The sequence below is a fragment of the Monodon monoceros genome, unplaced genomic scaffold (genome assembly GCF_005190385.1).
Source record: "Monodon monoceros isolate NGI ecotype Baffin Bay Population unplaced genomic scaffold, NGI_Narwhal_1 Super_Scaffold_18, whole genome shotgun sequence".
NCBI classification, from domain to species: domain Eukaryota; kingdom Metazoa; phylum Chordata; class Mammalia; order Artiodactyla; family Monodontidae; genus Monodon; species Monodon monoceros.
In genome coordinates, this window is record NW_021703774.1 from 18,475,436 (window position 1) to 18,498,402 (window position 22,967).

General features: G+C 36.6%; 1 protein-coding gene across 2 annotated transcripts in view; it reads left to right on the plus strand.

Moving 5' to 3' along the window:
- MARK1 (microtubule affinity regulating kinase 1) overlaps window positions 1–22,967 on the plus strand; it is a 143,894-nt gene that overhangs the window by 75,194 nt on the left and 45,733 nt on the right. For both annotated transcript variants that reach the window (XM_029230382.1, XM_029230383.1), the window contains exons 2-5: window positions 3,019–3,222; window positions 4,498–4,551; window positions 19,160–19,208; window positions 20,303–20,368. In XM_029230382.1, the coding sequence (XP_029086215.1) occupies window positions 3,019–3,222; window positions 4,498–4,551; window positions 19,160–19,208; window positions 20,303–20,368 (373 nt within the window). The remainder of the gene's footprint in view (window positions 1–3,018; window positions 3,223–4,497; window positions 4,552–19,159; window positions 19,209–20,302; window positions 20,369–22,967) is intronic.

Below are 22,967 nucleotides of genomic sequence, written 5' to 3' on the forward strand. Positions count from 1 at the left end.
TAAAGATGCAGACTAAAACTTACAGATATTATATAATTGAGCTCACATAATGTCTTATATCTGTCAGCCTTAGGGCTGAGATAGTTCTTATTAACACTATAAATTCAGCCCATGAACATTAAACATTTAAAAATTAAACATTTTTTCCAGGTTTCCTATTTGAGAAAGAATCTATTGATCAGGAAGGGGTGAGATCAGTTATCCCAAATTACCCTTCACAAAGTTTCTTCAAGGAAAGATTCTGCTTCTGAGTGGTGCCGTGGCAGTCCAAAGGAAAGATGAGGGTTTGAGGGGAGGAATATTTGTTTGGGTGGGTGTTTTATAATTAGAATTATATAATATAAAACATGTGCTATATATTCTATTTTAATTTCTAATTTAAGACTCATATAAATGCATTCTTTGTAAGTTGATTGGCTCTTAAAATGGTCATGCTTAATGTTGAAAGTTAGGAGATCATATATATATATATATATATTTTTTTTTTTTTTTTTTTTTTTTTTTTTTTGCGGTACGCGGGCCTCTCACTGTTGTGGCCTCTCGCGTTGCGGAGCACAGGCTCCGGACACGCAGGCTCAGTGGCCATGGCTCACGGGCCCAGCCACTCCATGGCACGTGGGATCTTTCCAGATCGGGGCACGAACCTGTGTCCCCTGCATCGGCAGGCGGACCCTCAACCACTGCGCCACCAGGGAAGCCCCACTCTGAACTCATTCTGTTGGCCAAAGCAAATCACATGACTGGATGCCCAAAGAGTGAGAACCATACCCTGTCCTCAGTGGGAGAACATTGGAAAGTTACCTGGCAAAGGTTGCAAAAATTTGGAGCTAATAATTCAGTCTGTCATAGTTTGGTTTATTTGAGGATATACTCTGCAACCAGCATTGGGAGCTGGGTTACAACTCAAATATTTTAACTCATCCTGCTCTTATACGCATCAAAGACCTGGACAGCAAGGAATCATCATTCCTCAGAAGTCATTCTGAGCATAGGTGTCAGGGCACAAGGACCCTAAATTTCTTCAACTTAACTAGTATGTATTTAGTGTCTTTTTTGTGCCTAACACCATATTAACTTCTGGGGTTTAAGGAGCTTTAGGTCTAACAGCGAAAACAGACCATGGACAGGACTTAAAAGGTGGTGTGATAGTTCAGTAACAGAAGTTTTTACTAGATATAAAGATAGCAACAGAAGAGAGGGGTAATCAACTCTGCTTTATGAAAAGGCATAGAAAGTTTGTTGAGAAGGAGATTAAATTTTGAGTGTTAGACAAATCCACAGTCCTTACAGAACAAGTGCAGGTAGAGAAGTATTTTTTGTAGGAAATATTATAGCAATCTGTTAACTGTTAGAAATTGATTATAGTTAAAATCTCTTGTTTATGCCCGGATAATAGGAAAGTCTCTGAGAGCCAATGAATAACTTTGTATTTACCACCTTCTTGCATTATTTACTGCAGTAGTTTTCAAACTTTGGCCTGCATCAGAATCACCTGGAGGACTTGTTCAAACACTGATTGCTGGATTCCACTGCCAGAGTTTCTTATTCAGTCGGTGTGGAATAGGGTCAGAGAATTTGCATTTGTAACATGTTCCCAGAGGATGCTGATGGTAGTGGTCCAGGGACAATACTTTGAGAACTATTGATTTATTGAATCTTTCCTATGTATCTGGCACTCTGCAATGTGGTGAGTATATAAAGGTAAAAAGAAAACGTCCCTGCCCTCAGATTGCTTGTGGTAGGGTGGCTGGGACAAAGAAGTGAATGTGTTAATGACAGTGCAGTGGAATGGACGCTGAGATCCATGGAAGTACAGTTTTCTGTGGAAATACACCAGAAGGACACTAACTCAGACTGAGGCTGCAGGCTGCAAGTGTGTGTAAAACACAGAAAATCCTTTAACCCTGAGCTGAGTTTTTTAAAAAATCAGAAAGTAATAACAAGTAGAGAAACGACCGTGAGTCATGCTTTGTGTGAGGTTCGTAAATGGAGTCGTCTTCGAAGTTGCCTTTAAGAAATTTCTGATCAGAATTTTTTAGACAAGCTTTTGGTGGTGTAGGTGGGACAATGTATGTCTGAATTAGTTACTTTGCAAATAAAAATTATCCCCTTCTTTTGCTAATTTGTTCTACTCATCTTCATCTATTGTTAAGATGCCAGTTAGATAAAGATGTTACATTCTATGTTTTCACAAAAAGAGCGAGAAATTTTATTTATGTCAGAATGCAGACAAAACTAGACAAGAGCAGGAACAATCAGAGCTTGGGAAGCAGGATTCCTTAGGCAGCTTTACCTGGGACTTGAGGTGCTGAGCCTGCAGGGGAACAGAGTCAGCTACTCAATGCGATTGTGGGCTAGCGTGAGACTAGGAGACAAAGTGACATCTCTGCCTTGAGAAGGGCACTGAAGAGGAATGCAGTGGATGTTAGGTAATGGATTCAGGCGGGGCTGTAGATAGCTCCTGCTTGGACATGGTGAGGCGGTGAGGGGACTGGGCAGGAATTGATTAGAGGTGTACCTACAGTGGGAAGCTGCTAGGTCAACTGGCCAAGTTATATGCCCAGCAAATGAAAGAGTGAACCCGACAAGTACTTGGGCTGGTTTAGAGAAACAGAGCCATACTCAGGAGGTTGTTTGCCTTGGCATTGAAGACGTTCTGCCATTTTAATGAAGCAATCTTGGATTGTGTTGTCCTCTCAACCCACAGGGGTAACACCCTTTCAGGAGTAATGGTCTTTGGGGCTCCTGGCTATCTAACCAGTTGTATTTGTTTTAAATCAAAAGCATATACCTAAAGCTATGCAGAACATTTCATTTTAAATGGTTATATTCCCACTGGCAAAGGGAGCTAAAGTCAAGTAGAAATTATGAACAGAATGCTCAAAATGTTTTAAAATCGTGCAGTACAACCTATTTTCATTGGAGATGAATTACTGATGAAAATTGTTTGTAGTTTTTTAAACTATCCTTTTATAATGTAGTTTAATTAACCGTGAAACCTTGTAACCTTTTTCTCAGCATACCTCTGTGGATGGATATACTGAACCCCATATCCAGCCGACCAAATCGAGTAGCAGACAGAACATCCCTCGGTGTAGAAACTCCATTACGTCAGCAGCAGACGAACAGCCTCACATTGGAAATTACCGTTTACAAAAAACAATAGGGAAGGGAAATTTTGCCAAAGTGAAATTGGCAAGACATGTTCTAACTAGTAGAGAGGTAAGTTTTCATGATTCCTTTTAATATTTACTTAGACCTCTGCAGAGTCTAGTTACAAAAGCTTTCCTACAGCTGATTCTGGGAATAAGTACCAGTTGCAATATGGTAAACACTGGGATATGTGTGAATGGAATGTATGTAGATAGAGTTATCTATACATGGCACAGAAGAATTGTCCGTATGTATTAGCATCTCATAAATCAGATGTGCTGCAGATGAGGTCTTCTCAGACTTCTGTCTTTCATTATATGGCTTCTGTAAAATTTTCTCATTTTTACCTGACCCCATGAACAGGGCTAGGATAACTTCTTCTTAATTACTGCTTACGCTGCAGTGAATACAGGAGCAGAAAATGAGGTTGCACATGTGAAACTTATATAGTGTTATAAACCACTGTTACCTCAATAAAATTTTTTTTTAAATTACTGCTTGAGGTAAATTAGGTATAAATGTGTAGAAAGTCACCCACTAATTTTTATCTATTTAGAAACCACATTGAGCAAGTGTTATACAGATGTTTTTCTCAGATAATAAGAGAATCGGGTTTCTAAAATCCCATGTGTTTCAAATCAGATGTATTTATATAGCAAAATTTGTTTTTAAAATAATAATTAATATATTTAATAACATATAATAAAGACTAAAAATAGTTAAACATCTAACACTCTATATTATATAATGTTTACTGGATCCAGTTAGGACATTATGAAAAATCTGTCATAAAATGTTTTTGTTAAGTTTCCATTTTGTTCTATACATAATATTATTGTCACATATGGTTAAATTTAGTCCTCTCTGTCCATTTTGACCCCAGGAGCTGTTGGGACACAGGCTGTATTAGACAGAGACTTAGAGGACATTTAAATCCGTTCTGTCAGTTTGCTGTAAGGAAGTTAGGGTGTCCAGTCTCTCTACCCACATAATACTTAATTTACTAAAAGTTTATAAGCCTCTCCCCTCTGATAATTGTAACTTATCAAGATCATGAGTAAAAGATGAAGATACAGATGACTTTTACTTTAAAAGGGGAAACCTGGAATGACTTTAACAAAGGTGTAATTTCACTGACTCAGAATCAAATAGGTTAAAGACTTGGGTCAATAGAATATATTCTAAGGCTGCCTAATTATCAAAACTTTACCATCAAATTATGTGAACACCAAATACAGCTAAATTATATCTAGTTAGGGACGAAACAAAAGATGTTTTCCTTATAAATTTTATTCATTAAGATATGTATTCTCAAAGATATTTTAATGATTCTCTTTTTTTTAGGTTGCTGTGAAAATAATAGACAAAACTCAGCTAAATCCTACCAGTCTACAAAAGGTATTTAATTATTTTAATAGTAAGTAATTAGGATACGAGTTTATTAATATATGATACTCTGTAAATTCAGTTATTCTAAACTTACTGTTAGGTACAATACTACATTTCCTCAATATATGAAGAAAAGATTTGATATAAAACATAATATTTACATTTAATAATATTTAAAAAATGTTTATCAAGTGTTTGAAAAATATCTGCTACTCAAATGCATGTGCCGTGTCAGAGGAACTTAGGTCTTTAATTCAGTAGAATAAAATTTTTCATATCAAATATTTTGAAGTAGTAAGGACTCTGCTTCGTTAAAAATCAACTCATGAGATACTGTTGTCCATAGGTGGGTTTCCTTTTATTGCTTCACTCGCTTTTCTTCCTTCTTCCACAAGAATTAGTCTTTCAACGAACTTACAATAAAAGATACGACCGTTTCTTCAAAAGGTGAAAATATAAAGCAGGAGAGGGACCAAAAAAAGCAGTTAGGATGGGGATTGACCTGGTAAAGCTGTTTCATGTTGCTTCATTAGTTATTTATGTGGGAAAATTTTCTCAGATGCACATACTAGTACTTTAAAAATGAAGCAAATATTTTAACATTTATGTCATATATGTTTGTATATAGCTCACTATATAATACTTATATATAATATATATATAAAGTACATTATGATTTTTATTAGAATATAATGGGATCGTGGTCACATATGTAAGTGTGATGTAAATAACTCTGGATTTCTAAAACAGAATTTTATAAGAAAATTTTAGTATAGTATGTTTAACTGCACCTGCTGTGATTTTAATATTAAATTAAAAATTTGGGTCTGTGATATCAAGGCTTTCCACTTGTCTCAGTGCCAGATAACTCAGTTTATTTTATATATTTCTACTTAGAGATCTGTCTTTGTACTTACTGAGATTCCTTTTAAATTTGACAACCAATATAATTTTTCATAGCATTAGTATTTCTCACCTGTGAGAACATGAAAGATTTGCTGGATTTTTTTTCTCTCTGAGTGTGAGGTAATAATACTTTATTGGATGTTTTTTTGGAGAAACTTCCAGCGCCCATCTTTCATCTTTCTAAATCATGATTTAGTGGTATGCGTTATAAAAAGGCATCCTCCCTGGGCAGACGAGTTATCCAAAGATGCTGTGTTTTCCTGGACTAGAGCCACAGTGGGGCAAATTTTTGCCTGCCCTTCTCCTGGGAATCCTTTTACAGTGCAGACTGCATACCAGCCCAGTGGCCCAGTCCATGGCCCACCTAGCCTTGTCACTTTTCCTAGGTTAATCTGTGGGTTACTCTGGTAAATTAAGTGGTTTTAAGTGACATTTAGAACTAGTCCAGGCCTGTTGTGCTTGTTGGAGGCACAGTAATGTGACCCCCACTCTGTCTTTCTCAGGGGGGACCAGAGAAGGTTGTAGAACCAAAGTCACGCTTATTGAAACATGTGGACATGCAGACATGAAGGTGGACTGTTATTCAGATAAAAAATATACTTGTTGATGTAATTTCTATTATAAATTCTGCTAATCTTGCTGATAAATTGTTGCTTTTCCAAACAGGCATATAAAAAATGGTGGCAATTTTGTTTTCTTTAATCTGTAAAAATAAAAGCAAAGGAAAGATTGAAATTTGCTAAATGTAGCCAATACACTGTGTGTATTTTGTTGTTTTCAAAATAATTTTTATTTGTGTTCATAGATTCGCTTTTTGTTGAAAGGTTTGGAAAAAAACAGATCGAGGCTTGCTTAGTTTTCGTGCATTGTAGAACGTTCAACATTTGGCCTTACGCATTGAATGCTGGGAGCATCTCCCAGTCAGTCATATCTAAAAAATGAAAATGTAGAAAACGGAATTAAAAGTAATCATTTTTTTTTCCTTAGCATTGACAGTCAAGCCCTATAGGTAAAAAATAGCAAAATGGCTCTCCATGTCTTAGGTGTGCTTGTTAAAAGGCAGATAATGGCAGCACATACATTTACAGTAAGGATTCATTTTAATCTCATCTCAACCCAAAAGTGTTCGGTTAAATCTTGTTCTGGACTTGGTCTGAATTTAAGCTGGTTCCCCTCCTTTACTCTCTTTTGTGTATAACGTATTTATAGGAAATATTGCTTTCCTTTGTCAACATCAGTGGTAGATAAAAGTAATCTAAATTTGATACCCCAACTGTTCCAAACTTCTAAAATACAAAGTTCTTAAAGACAGTTTGGTCTTTGGAATTGTTAAGCATCTTTGGCTTCAACATTCTTTACGTAATATGCTCCTATTATTTGTATTACATATTTTAGATTAATGGAATCCAGTTTAATAAGTTTTCATAGTTTAAGAGCTATTTGATATACGTGCTGTATTTCCTTCTTCCTCTTTGGAGCATGACTCCCACCTCATATATTAGTGGTTTTTTAGGCTAGGGTCTATGAACTATACTCGTGATTCCTGGGGATCTTTTAAGCAACCTGTTACTGTTGGAGGAAAAGCAGAATGATGAAGCAATTTTATTCCTAGTTCACATACTTGAAATGTAAGATTAGTTATCGTTTCCTCTGAAATTCCACCAAGTTTGAAACTTGGACACATTAGTTTATACACAGATGACAGAGTTTGTGTTAGCTTGTCTCAGATCGCAGTCACCAGGGTGCAGTTTATCTGTCTTCTGTGTATTGCTTGTTAATTTGCATTTTCTATTGTTTTACTGTGTTGCATTGTATTTCAAATTCACAAAAATAAAGGTTCAGAAGTGATCTGCTGAATAGTAAAACCTGTAATGAAAACAGAAACAAGACTACTACAACTCATTAAATAATAAAGAGGAGTGCTGCATGCATCCCAGTTATAAAGAATGAAAATCCTTGTGACAGTGATTTTGCACAAGCAGGGCAAGTGTAAAAAAATTTCAGTAACCGACATCTGGAAATTAGGCTTAAGTGAATGATCCATTTACTGCTAGTGTCTAGTGTGTTACCTGTTGTGTAAAACGTTGTCAAATGGTGACCTAAGCCATTTATACTGTAGTGAGTTTTCAGATAAAGCCCAGAGACCTCTCTGGTAAGCTAGTTAAGTTTTCCAGAACATCTGCAAAATAGTCTTTAACATGCTGATGAATTTGGTCACTAAAGGTAGAGCAGAGGACAGAACCATTGAAGCAATTCAAAATTACATTTCTTTTAGCAAATTATCAAGAAACCAAACTTGTAAAAGAAATTGTATAATTATTGAGAAATATTTTTGATCAAGGAGAAAGCAGGAGCTTCTTGGCAATATCCCTTAACAGATCTCTCTGTTGGACATAGGTTGAAGTACCAGTTACTCTCACATATGCGTGCTTGATAGCATATTTCACTTTGTAGCTGCACAAAACCACTTACGTGCTGAGTACTTCTTCCATACAGTTCTTTTTATGTGTCTGGATCATTTGAAGGAAAAGTCTTGACCAATTCTTTTGTGGATCAGTGAAAACCTAAGTGAAAAGAGAAGGGTTAGCATTTAGTGAGCTGGGTTGTAGACTGCAGAAGTTGTCTTTGAATCATTACTGAATTTTTTAATATATATACTGCAAGGAATGATTCTGCTATGTGAATAAATAAGATCATACCTAATGCCCAGTCACTCATTGCTTCATTCTCCATGACATCTGTGGTCAGTTACATAACCTCTGATCTTGATTCGGTTTTAAAGGAATACTGAAAACAGGGACTATCATAAAATCTTGGCTATTGAAAGATGTTTCTTTAGCATACAGTGCGAAGAATTGGTGGGAAGTATATCTTTCACACTGAAATACAATGGATTTGAGGGAGAAGTTGTTCAAACAAGTTTCTTTTAAAAGGTGATATCAATAATGTTAATGTCTAGCTAAAATATCAACCGTTTAAATGTTGAAGATAAGATAACCAGATTTTCTGGAAAGACCAAACTGTATTTCAAGCAGTTCACTGACCAAAAATCTGACTTTTCTAAACCCTGTTTTAGCCCTCATTAGTTATTGGACAAAGGGTTCAATGACATATTATTGGGCAAATTTAACATACAAATGTTACATCCAAATATGAAGAATACCTTCCAACGCAAGCATATCCAAAGAGTATATTAAGAACCGATTGTTATTACCCCTCAAATTGAAATTTCCAGTCTTCTAACCTTTTAGTGTGATTAGATCAGCAGCCTAGAATTTGTCTGAGAGCTGGGCATAGTCTTCTTGGAGAAATGCTTTTGTAAGGTTGGATCCAGTTATTAATCTGAACGTCTCTGACACATCACCCAATGCTTTGTTCCTTCCCCCAGTCAATGATTGTGACTTAGGATTTTTTTTAATTTAATAGAAATAAAAAGTAAAAAAAAAAAAAAAAAAGTAAAACTAGAAATGGAAACTGTCTTGTGGTTCAAGCTACACGTCGTGGAGCCCAGTACATGCGTTCATTAATTAATTCTTAATCTAACAAGTATTTATTGAAAGAAGATTATATTTCTCCTTATGTTTTCCTCTGTGTTTTTGGCCCCTCCTTTTCTGTTTCCTTTAAGTGGACTCATTGTCCTTTTTGTGGGCCACTCAGTGTTGGAGTTTCACAAGACACGGTCCTAGGACTTCTCTTTCTGTATTCTCTTCCTAGGCTGTCTCAGAGGTAACTCTGGTTTAAATTACCACCGGTAGGCAAACTCACAAATTTATATCTTCAACTCAGACCTCCCCTACGTTTGCTTGTAATCCCTCAAAGATAACCCAAACTTATTATGTCCAAAACTGAACTCATGATCTCCACCCCACCTGCTTGGTACATTGCCCACCTAGTGCCCTTCCAGTGTCCTCTCTCAGTGAATGACACTGTACCCAAGTTGTGCAAGTCAGAAACCTCAGAGTTATCCTTGACCCCTCCCTCTCCTTCCTTCTCACCATCTAGTCTGACCTTGAGTTGTGCTGATTTTATTTCTTACATATCTTTTGAGAATGTTTGCTTTTGTCTTTTTCCGTCATGATCCTCTAGGCAGCACTACTATTATCTCTCCTTGGACTACCCCAGTAGCCTTCTAACCTGTCTTTCTGCACTTTGCATCCCTGCGTGCGTGCGTGCGCGTGCGCACACACACACACACACGGGTGCACACACACAGAGTTTAAAAAGTCATCAAGGATGCAGAATATGTCTGATTATGTTATCCTTCTATTTAAGCTTTTAGTTGGCTTTCCCTGTTTTTTGTAGTCTAGAAATCAAATTCATTAACATGGTGTACAGGCCCTACTTTGTTCCTCCACCCCATGGTCCACCAGCTCTCCCCAGCTTCTCCCTACTCTCCTCATCCCCTACTCCTCCAACTTCACTGACTTTCTTTCATCTGCTCCTATTCCTACTCTTTATTCTAGCTACCAGGCCTTTGCAGCTTTTCACCCCACCCTATGCATAATCCTTTATCACTCCCTCTTCACTTAATTCTTACTCATTTCTCACATTTCAGCCTTAGAGTCATTTCTTCAGGGAAAGCTTCCTGTCTCAACAACAGTGTTAAATTCCCCTGCCCTTCTTAAAATTAAGCACTCATAACCAAGAATTATTTATAACCAATCACTTTAGTTTTTATTTGTTTTGGTTTGAGTAGTACTGTTTGGATTTTGCTTTTTTTTTTTTTGACCGCATCACGTGGCATGCAGGATCTTAGTTCCCCTACCAGGGATCGAACCTGTGTCCCCTGAAGTGGAAGCACGGATTCTTAACCTCGGATTGCCAGGGAAGTCCCTGCGTTTTGCTTTGGATTCTTGTATTCTGGCTCTGACTCTGAAGACCTGTTTTAATTGCTTGGTCTTTTTTGGCTGTAAAGCGTACATCTATTTCTGTATTCTCAAGAAAGTACATAATATTTTCTGAAATAAATATGGAAGAATTTTCTCTTGGAAATGGAGGAAGCTAGAAATCTTTAAATCACCTATGAATTTTAGACTAACTGTCTGGCTGTTTTAAAAATCATATTTGCATTTAGTTATTTTGAGTCATACTCCTGTTTTTTCTAAGTTCAGTTTGTTGATACAGTACACTAGTCTATTTTTAATTTTTGGATGGAGACTTCAAAACATCTTTCCCATTTTAAAAACTTGCTTTCTCATGATATTTATTTATTGGACTAAAAGGTTTCATTTCTAATCTTTTTTTTTTTTTACAAGAGATGCAGTTGAAGTCCTGTGTGCCATTTCTTGGTTCTATTCCTGTATTTTTCTACCTAGAAATAACTACTATTCTGAATTTGGTCTTATTCCCATTTTTTTTTTTAATTTCACATGTGTATCTGTACATGAAATACTATGTATTATTTATTTTTAAACTTTGTATTCTTCTGCAACTTGCTTTTTTCATTTAGCATTGTCTTACAGTTTTAGTCATGTTAGTCTATATAGTCTAGTTCATTTATTTTCACTATTATTATATGCCGTTGTACAAATAAGCCACAGTTTACCCATTTTCTTATTAATAGACATCTACTACACTTAGTTCATTTCTGTTAGTTTATATTTAGATTGTTCCTGTTGTTTTAGTGTTTCTTTTTTTTTCCAGTTAGCTTTTTGGTTTTGCTGTTACAGACAACGCTGCAATGATTCTTATTATGTATATCTTTTTGTGAAGATGTATAGAAGAGTATATCTCTCCAAGTAGAATAAGGTTGAAGGGCATGCATATCCTCAACTGTATTAAATAATGTCAAATTGCTCTTCAAAGTGGCTGCATCAATTTCTACTTCTGCTAACATTGTATGCGATTTACTTTTGCTTCACATTCTTGTCAGCACTTTATATTATCAGATTTCTTAATTTTTGCCAACCTTATAGAAGCAAAATGGCATCTTGTTTTAATTTCCATGATTTCTTTATAGTGAGATTGGACATCTTTTCAAATTTAATCTATTTTATGTTTAGTATCTTCTCCCTGAAATTATTTGATTTGGTATCTCAAACAATTTTATTTACTTAGCACCAACTTGAGCCCAGAGTTGTACAAGGCCTTGGGAAAGACTCTAGTACTATAAACTTAGTACCAGTTCATAAGAAATAAGAATCTTACAATTCATGTACGAAGACAAATTTTGGCAAAGTGGCACAGCCTATTATTTTGCAATGAATAACTGACTATAAGTTGTCAAGTTTGGAAGTAATACTAAACAATCATTTTTTTAGGTAGAAATCATCACTATATATGAATTTAATTATGTTCAGATTTCTTTTTCTGAACTACTGTTTCATGGGAAGAACTTAAGAAATTAGCCTAAGTTGTTATACTGGTACTAGCAATAACTTTATAAAATATTTTGGTGTCCCAATACGATGTCTCAAGTAAAGGAGGAGTGAAATGGTGATCCTAGAAATTAAAAAGCTGAGAGTTTAATCTATAAGATTCTGTTAGTATAGCTCTATGACTGGCGTCTCCGAGACAAAGTCTAGACAAGGTCCTCACTGTCTCTTGGAGCTGAACGTCACCTGCAGGGTACAACAGCACAGCACCCACACTCCACATTAATAGGCCAGTAAACTGCTGTTGAAGATATAGGTCGAATTTTTACAGAGTTTACGGTGAAGGTAAAGAAGGCCTTCTGCCCCTCCTCAAACCCAAATCAGAGCAAAGTACTTGAAAGGCCAAAAAAGGTTGTGTTAAAAGACACAAACAAACGTCACCCTCTTTTTATGAGCTCAGTCTACTATGACTTTGATGACAGCCTGGAAGAGCTCTCCTGGGGGGAACAAGCTTGACCACAGCCTTTGTCAAGCTCCCCGTGGCCACAGAGTTGTTCCCCATCTGCCTCAAGATCAAGGAAGTAGTGAAGAAGTCCTGTGACACTGATGAGTCCAAGGGCAGCATGGTGAGCAGGGCTGGTAGAGAGAGGATGATAGGTGTTCGGCCCCTGGCTGTGCTGCTTTGAGAGTAAATAGAATGGGGATTGTCTAAGCCATGTCCACTTGACTGCTTCTAAATAGAACAGATTTTTCCACCATCAAAAAAGGGTAATAGTAGGCAGAAGGAATGGAAGAGGTAGGAAGGAACAGAGTAGTTGAGAGAAGAAATAATTAAGGCAAATATGTATTGATTAACACTAATGGAGTTTGCCTAATCCTGACCCTAAGCTCTAACCAGGAAGGACTGAACTGGAAAGTAAATACCTGTCCACAGAATTGAGGATTGTTCACTAACTTCAGTTATCTAGAACAAAGCCAAGAACCAAGGAGAAAACAATAGAGGCCTCTGAACAACTAGAACGGCTGTCACAAAGTCCAAACAGTGAAGTCCCTGCCATTTAGTCATGGAAGACCCATCTCAAGCCTTCTCTCCACACTTAACTCCTTTAATTCAACACACAATCTTAGCAAACTATGGCCTTAATTTTCAGCTGACAGCAAAATTGAAACAGTAGTTTGAAAGGCATTAGTGAATTCAGAGCCCTTCTGCTAAATTTGGATATGCTAGGAACATCATGATGTCACAGTTTAAAAATGAGAAAGGAGGGCTTCCCTGGTGGCGCAGTGGTTGAGAATCTGCCTGCTAATGCAGGGGACACGGGTTTGAGCCCTGGTCTGGGAAGATCCCACATGCTGCGGAGCAACTGGGCCCATGAGCCACAACTACTGAGCCTGCGCTCCGCAACAAGAGAGGCCCCGATAGTAAGAGGCCCGCACACTGTGATGAAGAGTGGCCCCCGCTTGCCACAACTAGAGAAAGCCCTCGCACAGAAACGAAGACGCAACACAGCCCAAAAATAAATAAATAAATGAATGAGTGAATAAATAAATAAATAAATATAAAAAGGAGAAAGGAAAAATAGGACTAAAAATTAGAATCAGGAACTAAGATAGTAGTGTGGGCCTATTTAATATATTCACAAACTTCTGTTTTCCTTACTTGTGTCTGGATGTACAATACATACAATAATTGACTTTTTTTTTTTTTTTTTACAACAACTCTCCATCTCAGGGTAAACTTCTTATCTTGATCTAAATGTTCAGCTCTCCTTTCCCCCTCACCTCTTTCCCCCTCTCCTAAGGATGAGCAAGCACAGATGAGGTTGGCATCCTTGCTGGTAAAGGTCTCTTCTGGGTGAAAAGACCAAATATGTATAAGGAGCTCACTGTCTCTCCCTCTTCTGCTCCCTTTGACTCAGTGGGCTAGTACAGAAGACTTTGACATTAGTCCAGTCTCTTTCCTCTGTACAACCAACTAGAACATTAGAGTTTAGGAAGAAGTTATGGGGAGTCAGGAAGAGGAAGAAACATCATAGCGCTTTACTGAATCCACGTGCTAGTACTATTCAGTTGGCCCCGACTTTCTAGATTTAGAACGTTAATGACAAACCTGGCTGACAGTTCAAGTGTTTCCTTGGGAGTAAGGGTGATTGACGGGGCAGAATTCTGGCATTTCATTGTCCCGAATCAATATACCACTTAAAACCCCCTCACCACTTCTTCCATCGGCAACCACTCTTCCTCTTTCCACAACTGCTTGTCACTTTTAGCCAGCACACACTCAGCTTATACACACATTCATGCCGTTGCTTGTTTTTATAGTTTTTTTCTCACTCCTTGTCAAAATCTACTGAGGGATAAAATAGATAACCAACCAGGACCTGCTGTAGAGCACAGGGAACCATACTCAATATCTTGTAATAACCTATAATGGAAAAGAATCTAAAAAAGAATATATGTGTATATATATGTATGTGTGTGCGTATAACTGAATTACTTTGCTGTACACCTGAAACTAATACAACATTGTAAATCAACTATATCTCAATAAAAAAATTTTTTTTAAATGCTGAAGGAGAGGAAACTATGGATAGAACAATGTATTCAAGACATTGAGATGTAGGAACCCGATGACTGTATATTATTGTGTTAACTGGAATAAGAAAGTCCTTTCTGATGAGAAAGGGGTGGTATTTCTCTGGCTTCATCTCCAGGTGGAAGTGGAGCAGCCTTCTGTTCAGGTACGGTTTTTGTTAAGTGCCCCACTTTTCACAGGACAATTTTAACACTGTTCCCCAGCTCATCTCGGTTCTCCGTAGAACAAAAGAGCTACGTTCTAGACTCCTCCAGTCAAAGACTAAATTCACGAATTCAGTACCACTCAATCAAGTAAAGAAACAAAAGACAGTGTTTATAGGGGAATGCCTGAAGGATGTGTAGCTGTCCGATTACTTATTCTCAAACATGGAGCTGCCAGTATGTTTTAATTAGTGATCAGATATGTCTCAACCAGTTTGCTTCTAAGAATAAACTACTGAACTGGCCGATAACGTCATAAAAATTAACAAGAGTAAATTCAAGATTACCTATGTGACAATTTTGTTCTCACTCTGTTGCAATTTGATGTTCTTTCTTGAGACAGAAGAGAAAGAAGATAGAATGAAGGAGCCAGTGTGGCATACTCATGCTACAACTTAATGGGCCACACTTCCTGGAGGTATCTATGCCAGTTACAAAGTAAGGCAGAAGCCCTCTTCCACGGGGCAGTAAGGACTGGTAATCGAAAAAGTAGGTTAAAGTGAGGAATTATTAAAAATTATATAAGCATTTAACATTTAAAATGAGTACATAAATATACGTTCATCAACCAGTCCTTTCATTTAGGTGCAAAGCTTTATTTATTTATTTTTTTTCTCTTTTAAGTTTGGGTCTACTGATTGGCTTTGTTTATCTTGCACAAGTCATACTCGTAAACCCATGTTTGCTGCTATTTCTAATTGGTTTCTTATTTTAATTAATGGAGAATTTAAAGACTCCCGGGAAGTGATCTGAGAGCACAATCCTAGATTTTCTTTTAATCTTTTACAGTCTTCTTGCCCACACCTAACAGGACAGCAATCTCTTTAACAGCTCTTATCTAGTCTTTAGAAAGTATTCAATTTGGTTTGTTTTGTTAAACAGCGTACTTGCCCTTCATTGGTTTATGTAAATTTAATCTTGTTGGACAGACCTTAAGGCAACCCCAGTGATCCCTGCTTTCTGGTGTTCACACCTTTGTATGATCACTTGCCTTTGAGTGTGAGCAGGATCTGTGCCTGGTTTCTAACCAGTAGAATTAGGAAAAGGTGATGAGAGTTCACTCTCACGATCACATTATGTTATATAAGACTGTCCTGCTAGCCAACTTTCTCTAGAGATTATCCTTGCTGGCTCGATAAACTAAACTGCTGTGTTGGAGAAGCTTACTTGGCAAGACCTGTGAGCAGTCTCTAAGAGGTCAGGGCAGCCTCCAGGAGAGCCAGCAAGAAACCAGGGTCCTCAGCCCTAGGGCTGTAAGGAAATGAATTCTGCCCACAGCCTGGGTCAGCTTGAAAGTAGGTTCTTCCCTGGTCGAGCCTCTAGGTGAGAGTGCAGCCTGGACAGCACCTTGATGGCAGCCTTGTGAGACCCCCCAGCAGTGGACCCAGTTAAGCCGTGACCACAGTGCACAGTGAATACTGACACACAGAAACAGTGAGATAATAAATGTGTGTTGTTAGAAGTTGCTGGGGTGTGGTAATTTGTTACTTAGCAATAGAAAACTAATACATTAGTTGAATGATCTATTTGCAGTAACAACTGCAACTGACAGACATGTCTGAAATCTAAATAACCTTTGGTAAGCGTGCTGCTTAACCGCGGAAGTGTAGGGGCACAGGAAGCACCTCGAACAGTGAGCATCGAGGGTGCACAAGTGTGCTCAGCAGGTTTTGCAGAGGCAATGCCGAGTGACAGTTGGCTTCATGGAGGCCAGTTACAGAGGCTTCTGTACTGTAGTGCTTGTGAATTGTGACTGTATAGTCACATCTAACAACTTAATAGATAAAATTTTAATAAGAAAGTAACACTCAATGAAGAAAACAGAGGTAGTTCATTTACATGTAAGTATAGGAGAACAAGATTGTTATTGGGGACTTTTCTATTAGAAATACATAATACTACTACTTAGCCATAAAAAGGAATGAAATAACGCCATTTGCAGCAACGTGGATGGACCTAGAGATTATCATACTTAAGTGAAGTAAGTCAGAAAGAGAAAGACAAATGCCATATGATATCACCTATACGTGGAATCTAAAAATATGGCACAAGGGAACTTATCTACGAAACAGAAACCGACTCACAGACATAGAGAACAGAATATGGATGCCAAGGGGGACGGCAGGTGTGGGGAAGGATGGAGTGGGAGTTTAGGATCAGCAGATGCAAATTATTATTTATAGAATGGATAAACAAAAAGGTCCTACTGTATAGCACAGGGAACTATATTCAACATCCTGTGATAAACCATAATGGAAAAGAATATGAAAAATAATGTGTGTATATGTATAACTATCACTTTGCTGTACAGCAGAAATTAACACAGCATTGTAAATCAGCTATACTTTAATAAATTTTTTAAAAAGAAATACATAATAGTGATAATACTAATGAATGCAAATGAAACTTACAATAATGCTACTCATATTAATAATAGGTCCAATAACTTTAAAATCTATATAGGACAGCAAAACCAAAATAGGGACTATCTGTATTTATTTTTTATAATACATTCCTGGGGTGCAGAGTGGAGATTCAGGAAAAAAAGTCAATATTTTTAAACAATAAAGTTTAACATTTAAAAAAATTACTTTAGTTACAAATAGGTATATTTCTTATAAAATATTTTAAATGTTTAAATGGACTGTTTTATTACTCAGTGCTTATAAAATGGGTTTATGAAAGCCATGGAAAAATAAGAGGCAGGCATAATATATGACTTGTTTTTCTGGAGAAAAAAATTCTGCTTATAGTAGAACCTAGGATCATCAGATTTGTGAGTTATATAAGTTTTATGTGCTCATATTATGTGTGAATTTTATCTGCTAATGTGCCATAATAAGAAAAAAAAGTTGAAACCAGAAGTACAGATTCTCTGAAAATCTAAACTACAGAGTCTACCTCTGCTGTCAGCCCAAGGAATCCGTGGGCAGAGGTCAGCTGATGCGGTGCCCCCTTACTTCCTCTTTGGTTTTCTCAGGGAAGTGAGGGCCTTATTTTTAGGGGGGTTGTCAGGTAAGCAGAGTGAGGAGACCCAGGTGGTGTCAGAAACCAAGATAAAAACCCTGAGTGCATTCTGAGGGGACTACCCACCAGGAATACAGGAGACCCCACAGAGCTCTGCCCCTGCTGCCAATCGTGAGAAACGTCGGGTATTGGTGGCATCCCCTCTGTCTTGGTATAGGAGGTCCCCTCAATCCTCCCTCTGAATATTCACAGGAGTAAGATTCCACACTCCCCTCTGCTGACCTGAGGCCACCCAGCTCACACCAAGGCCCTTACCCCTCTGAGACCCCTGAGGAGGAAGTGAGGGTGTGTGACTTCCGGCTCCCTCTGCCCAGGGCCTCCCGGGCTGCTCATGGGAAGGACATATTCTCTGACGTCGCTAACTAGAATCTACATGGTATTTGATGAGTATTCCATGCTTACTGCTGTCCACTGGCATCTGGTATTGTTGAGGTTTGGAAAGAGTTTGGAAAACGAATAAGTGATTTAGAAATAGTCAAATGATCTGAACAGAGGTCTCATCAGAGAAAGTATATAGACGGCAGATAAGCATATAAAAAGGTGATCAACACCGTACATTATTAGGAGTTGCAAATTAAAACAACAGATAGGGGCTTCCCTGGTGGCGCAGTAGTTGAGAGTCTGCCTGCTAATGCAGGGGACACGGGTTCGAGCCCTGGTCTGGGAAGATCCCACATGCCGCGGAGCAACTAGGCCCGTGAGCCACAACTACTGAGCCTGCGCGTCTGGAGCCTGTGCTGCGCAACAAGAGAGGCCGCGATAGTGAGAGGCCTGCGCACCGCAATGAAGAGTGGCCCCCGCTTGCCACAGCTAGAGAAAGCCCTCGCACAGAAACGAAAACCCAACACAGCCAAAAATAAATAAATTAAAAAAAAAAAAAAAAACAGATACCACTACACACCTGTTAGAATGGTGAAAATCCAAAACACTGACAACACCAAGTGCTGACAGGGATGTGGAACAACAGGAACTCTCATTGCTGGTGGGAATACAAAATGGTACAGCCACTTTGGAAGGTAGTTTGGTGGTTTCTTATAAAACTAAACATACTCTACTATACCATCCAGCAATCATGCTCCTTGGTATTTACCCAAGTGAATTGAAAACTTATGTCCACACAGAAACTTACACATGGTTTGTACAGCTTTATTCATAATTGCTTATAGTCTGATCAACCAGTAGAGGTGATTAAAGAGTCAGGCCCCCCAAACCCCAAGGAAGGTTTTTTTTGGATAAAAATCATGTGAATGATCATTTAGTTTCATTCCCACAGTGTTTTTCTTTTATTCCTAGTAATGAGTATTCAAATAAATGTTTGTTTTACTGTATATGGTATATTCACATACACACACAAACACACACACACACACAGAACCATTTGAGTTCATTAGTTAAAATTGTCCTGGGAACCAAGTCTCAGCAAAATTAGAGTTGGGACTGTGAAGTAAATCTCTTATTTGACCAGAATCCTGTAGTGTCTTATAAGCAGATAAATGTCTTCAAATAGATGTTTTTATTGGTTCTCTGCTTGAGTGTTCTTTTTTAACAAAATTGTTTGCTTGTTTTAACAGTTGTTTCGGGAAGTACGAATAATGAAGATATTGAATCACCCTAACATAGGTATGAAATTTATGTATACAATTAACGATAAAGTATTTTCCTTAATTTGAGGCTATTTGAAAGGATACAATTTTAAGGATGTTTTATATAAAATGAGGAAAAGTGATAACCTCAGAAAGTGATACTTTGGGTAAAAATAGATTATAAAGAAGTTAACTGAAGGCTACAAATTGTAGTTTTCTCCTACCTTGCTGTCTTCTGCTTGTCACTAAAATAATATATATGACTTGGAGTTAAAGCGTATAAATGATTTTTGTATCTCCTTACTAAATCTCTCTAAATAGAGATTGCATGCCATTTAGGTATTTATAAAAAATAATTCCAGATATTTTGATAATAGGCACTTGGGCTTGATCATAGTTTATAAGCAAAATAACTAGTTTGAATTTTAGAGAAAATAGAGTTGATTTCAGTTTTAGTGAATTTACTTCCGTAAGTTCTGTTTTTCCCCCATATTTACAAATAAGTTTATTGATTACATATATTATACAAAATCATTGGATTGTAAGAAGTAAAAAGCAATTCTTCTTTTAATCTGTTTATTTTTGAATCATGTGTTTCTTGCACATTAAAAAATCTTATGTTTATTAGAGACACTCATGCAGTTACTTGTGGTGTATAATTTCAACTATTTGTCAATACATAAGTCTCATAATTTAGTATTTTTTTAACCAGAAACTTAAAATATCACATAATTATAAAATTTTTTGTTTCTGTACCAAAGATTATTTAACATTTTTGATAGGCTTATTATAATAATAGTGTCTTTTTAAGCTTTAATTAAAATTTTATTATTTTGATTTTAAGATTTTCTTTTTTTATTACCTTATTCTAATTAGAAAAGGAATTATTTTTTTAATCCCAGAAATTTAACTCTCTTTTGACCCAGCAGTTGGTTCCAAATCACTTCACAGTAAATAGTTTTCTTCCATAGTCGTAATAACCCTTGAGAAAATTTTAAACTTTAAATTGTAATTAATAATTTTTAGTAAATACTCAAATTTTCCTTTAGTTTAGTGTTACCTTAAAGTTCCTTAAAGCATATTCAATACGTGCTCACAACCACAGAGTTATATCTCTAATTTCTTTTTCAGTAAAATTGTTTGAAGTTATTGAAACAGAGAAGACCCTCTATTTAGTCATGGAATACGCGAGTGGAGGTAAGGATGGAAGGGAATGAAAAGTTATCTTTGATGAGACATATAGAATTAATTAATACCAGTCATTAACATTCATGTCTTTTTTGATGTTAATGAATCTGTAGTTTCATAAAATGCCTTTAAATGGTATCTTAAGGAAAATTCAGTGTTTAGTTTCAAGACCTATTGATCCTACATTTAAAAGTAGGATTTTGGCTTATTTAAAAATTACTTAGGGACATTTTTCAAAACTCTAAATTTGCATTGTTATCTATGAATGTTTCGATTCTTATCTAAATAATATAATATATAATAATATTAGTAGTAGTAGAAGCTCTTGGCTATTAACAGGAAATCTCAAATTCAGAATGTATTTAATAAAGTTTAGAGTAAAAGCATGTTCTAGGTCACATGTTTATTTCACTGATTGTTCATATATGACAGATTCTCCATATACATACATTTTCAAGAAATCCATAAAATGTTTCAATTTAAACAAGTATTTATATATTTTATAAATTAGGAGACTGAGTTGATGGGGAAATAGTAAGATACATTTCTAGTAGAATATAATATTGGGCTGGCCAAAATTTTGTTCAGTTTCTTTGGGAGGATGTTATGAAAATCCCGAATGAACTTTTTGGCCAAGCCAATATATATTCTGACTATGTAGTGTTCAAAATAGGAATGATTTTTAAACACTGATATATAATAGAAAATCATTTTCATATACTTTCCCTCAAATGAGAGATATATTGGCTCAGATTCACTGTTCTTTTAGGCATAAGACTTAACTTTCTCAGAAACAGGTTTAAAATTTATGGAATTAAATCATTTAATAAGTAAAATGAGGATACTTGAAGGTTTTAAGGGCTCAGAGAATTTAAGCAATTGAAGAAGAGAGAGGACAGCAGAAATTATTTAAACCACTTTGGCTAATCACCTTTTTTCGCTAATCAATTGAAAAACTTAGTGTTGAATTTAGTTTTGAGCTCTTTTAGCTAATAAAGTGTATAGATTTTTGTGATGATTCAGATTTTCTGTAACGAGAATGAAGATGATTTATTTTAGTCTATAGCATCTAGGCTATGTATTTTTATACCCTTTCAGATTTCTAAAAAAATTTACTACAAATATTAAACGGACTTTAATTGCTTTTTCAGTTTTTTATGTAGATTGAAAGTTTTAAAAGGTTTAGTTTTTTGCATAGCTTTTTTTCATCATGAAGATATTTCATTGTAGGTTTTTTACTTAACCTGGAAACCTACATCATTAATGTTTTTTATTATTACAGGATTTTAAGAAATATTAATACAGCCATGCAAATTTGCATAAAATGTTAATCTATAATAAAATTAATGAACCTACAAATACCACATAATGAAACTTTCTCTACTTTTCTATCCTGTAGTTAGATCTGTGTATCAATTCATCATTGTTGAAACCCTGAGTGTTTATCCAGTTAGACTTTTTTTTTTTTTAGCGATCTAAAGTCTAGAGAGTGGGGCTAAACATGTTTTGATATGAGAAATTATAGACAGCTAAAGATCTGTGGGCATTGTTCTATTTTTATGAAGGTCTGCCACAAGGCTGTGTTAATGTGCATACTGCTTTAACGATTAATGGTAAGTGCAGTCAACTCTTTATTGGTGCTGATGAAGGGGAGCAATGGCTCGAGTAATAGACAGCACGTAGGGTCCTCACTGCTCTCCTTCAGTAGCATTGGGAGGGGCAGAAGGGTCTAGTGTAGTGTAGAGAGGTGTGTACTGGAGCTCAGCCAGTGGCCCCTTATTCAGTTCTGATTCCTAGGGTTAGGTGTTCTTTGAGTCTTGCCAGTCAGTGATCCTGTAACAAACCATCTTGGTTCTGTAGCAGTAAATCTAGAATCATCCTCTTGCCTTTTTAATCTATAAATGGCAAGGTGACTCTAGAGAATAAAACGCTTAATATTTTTCCTCTGAAATTTCTAGATATTTTAGGATTGAATCTGACATGCACACGAGAATCCTAGCATGAACAAGGTTGAGTCAGACAACTGCCTCTTTGCCAGAAGTACATCTATTGATCCTGGTTCACTAATGGGGCAAAAGATCTTCGGTGATTAGAAGGGCAGGGAACTCCTTTATGATTTTGAACCATGTTTCGTTCAAAGGAGCCTATTAAAAGTAGGCGTCAGGACTACTTTGGAATAGTGTGTTTATACCTTCTTTTGCTCATGCAGACATTTATTAAATGTTTACTGTGTACTAAGTGGTATTCTAGGTGCTAGGAACACATGGGTGAGCAAAGACAAGGTCCCTGCCCTCAAAAAGATTACAAAAGATTATGTTCTAGTTGGGGAAGCAAATCATAAACAAATAATATATAATCAGTAAAGGACTGAATCACGTAAACATCCGGGGGGTGTGAGCGTTCCAGGCAGAACTTAAGAGTAGTCCAAATTTTTGAACTCCTGCCGTATATCTTTCCCCGCCTAAACTCACATATCTAGAATTAACTGCTATGATGGGTCAACTAGAGCATCTGTTCATTTCTCTGTTTTCATCATCCCATTTAATCATTTAAGTATGCTTGATATAATATGCTAACATTGCAGATTTATTAGTTTCATCTGACATAC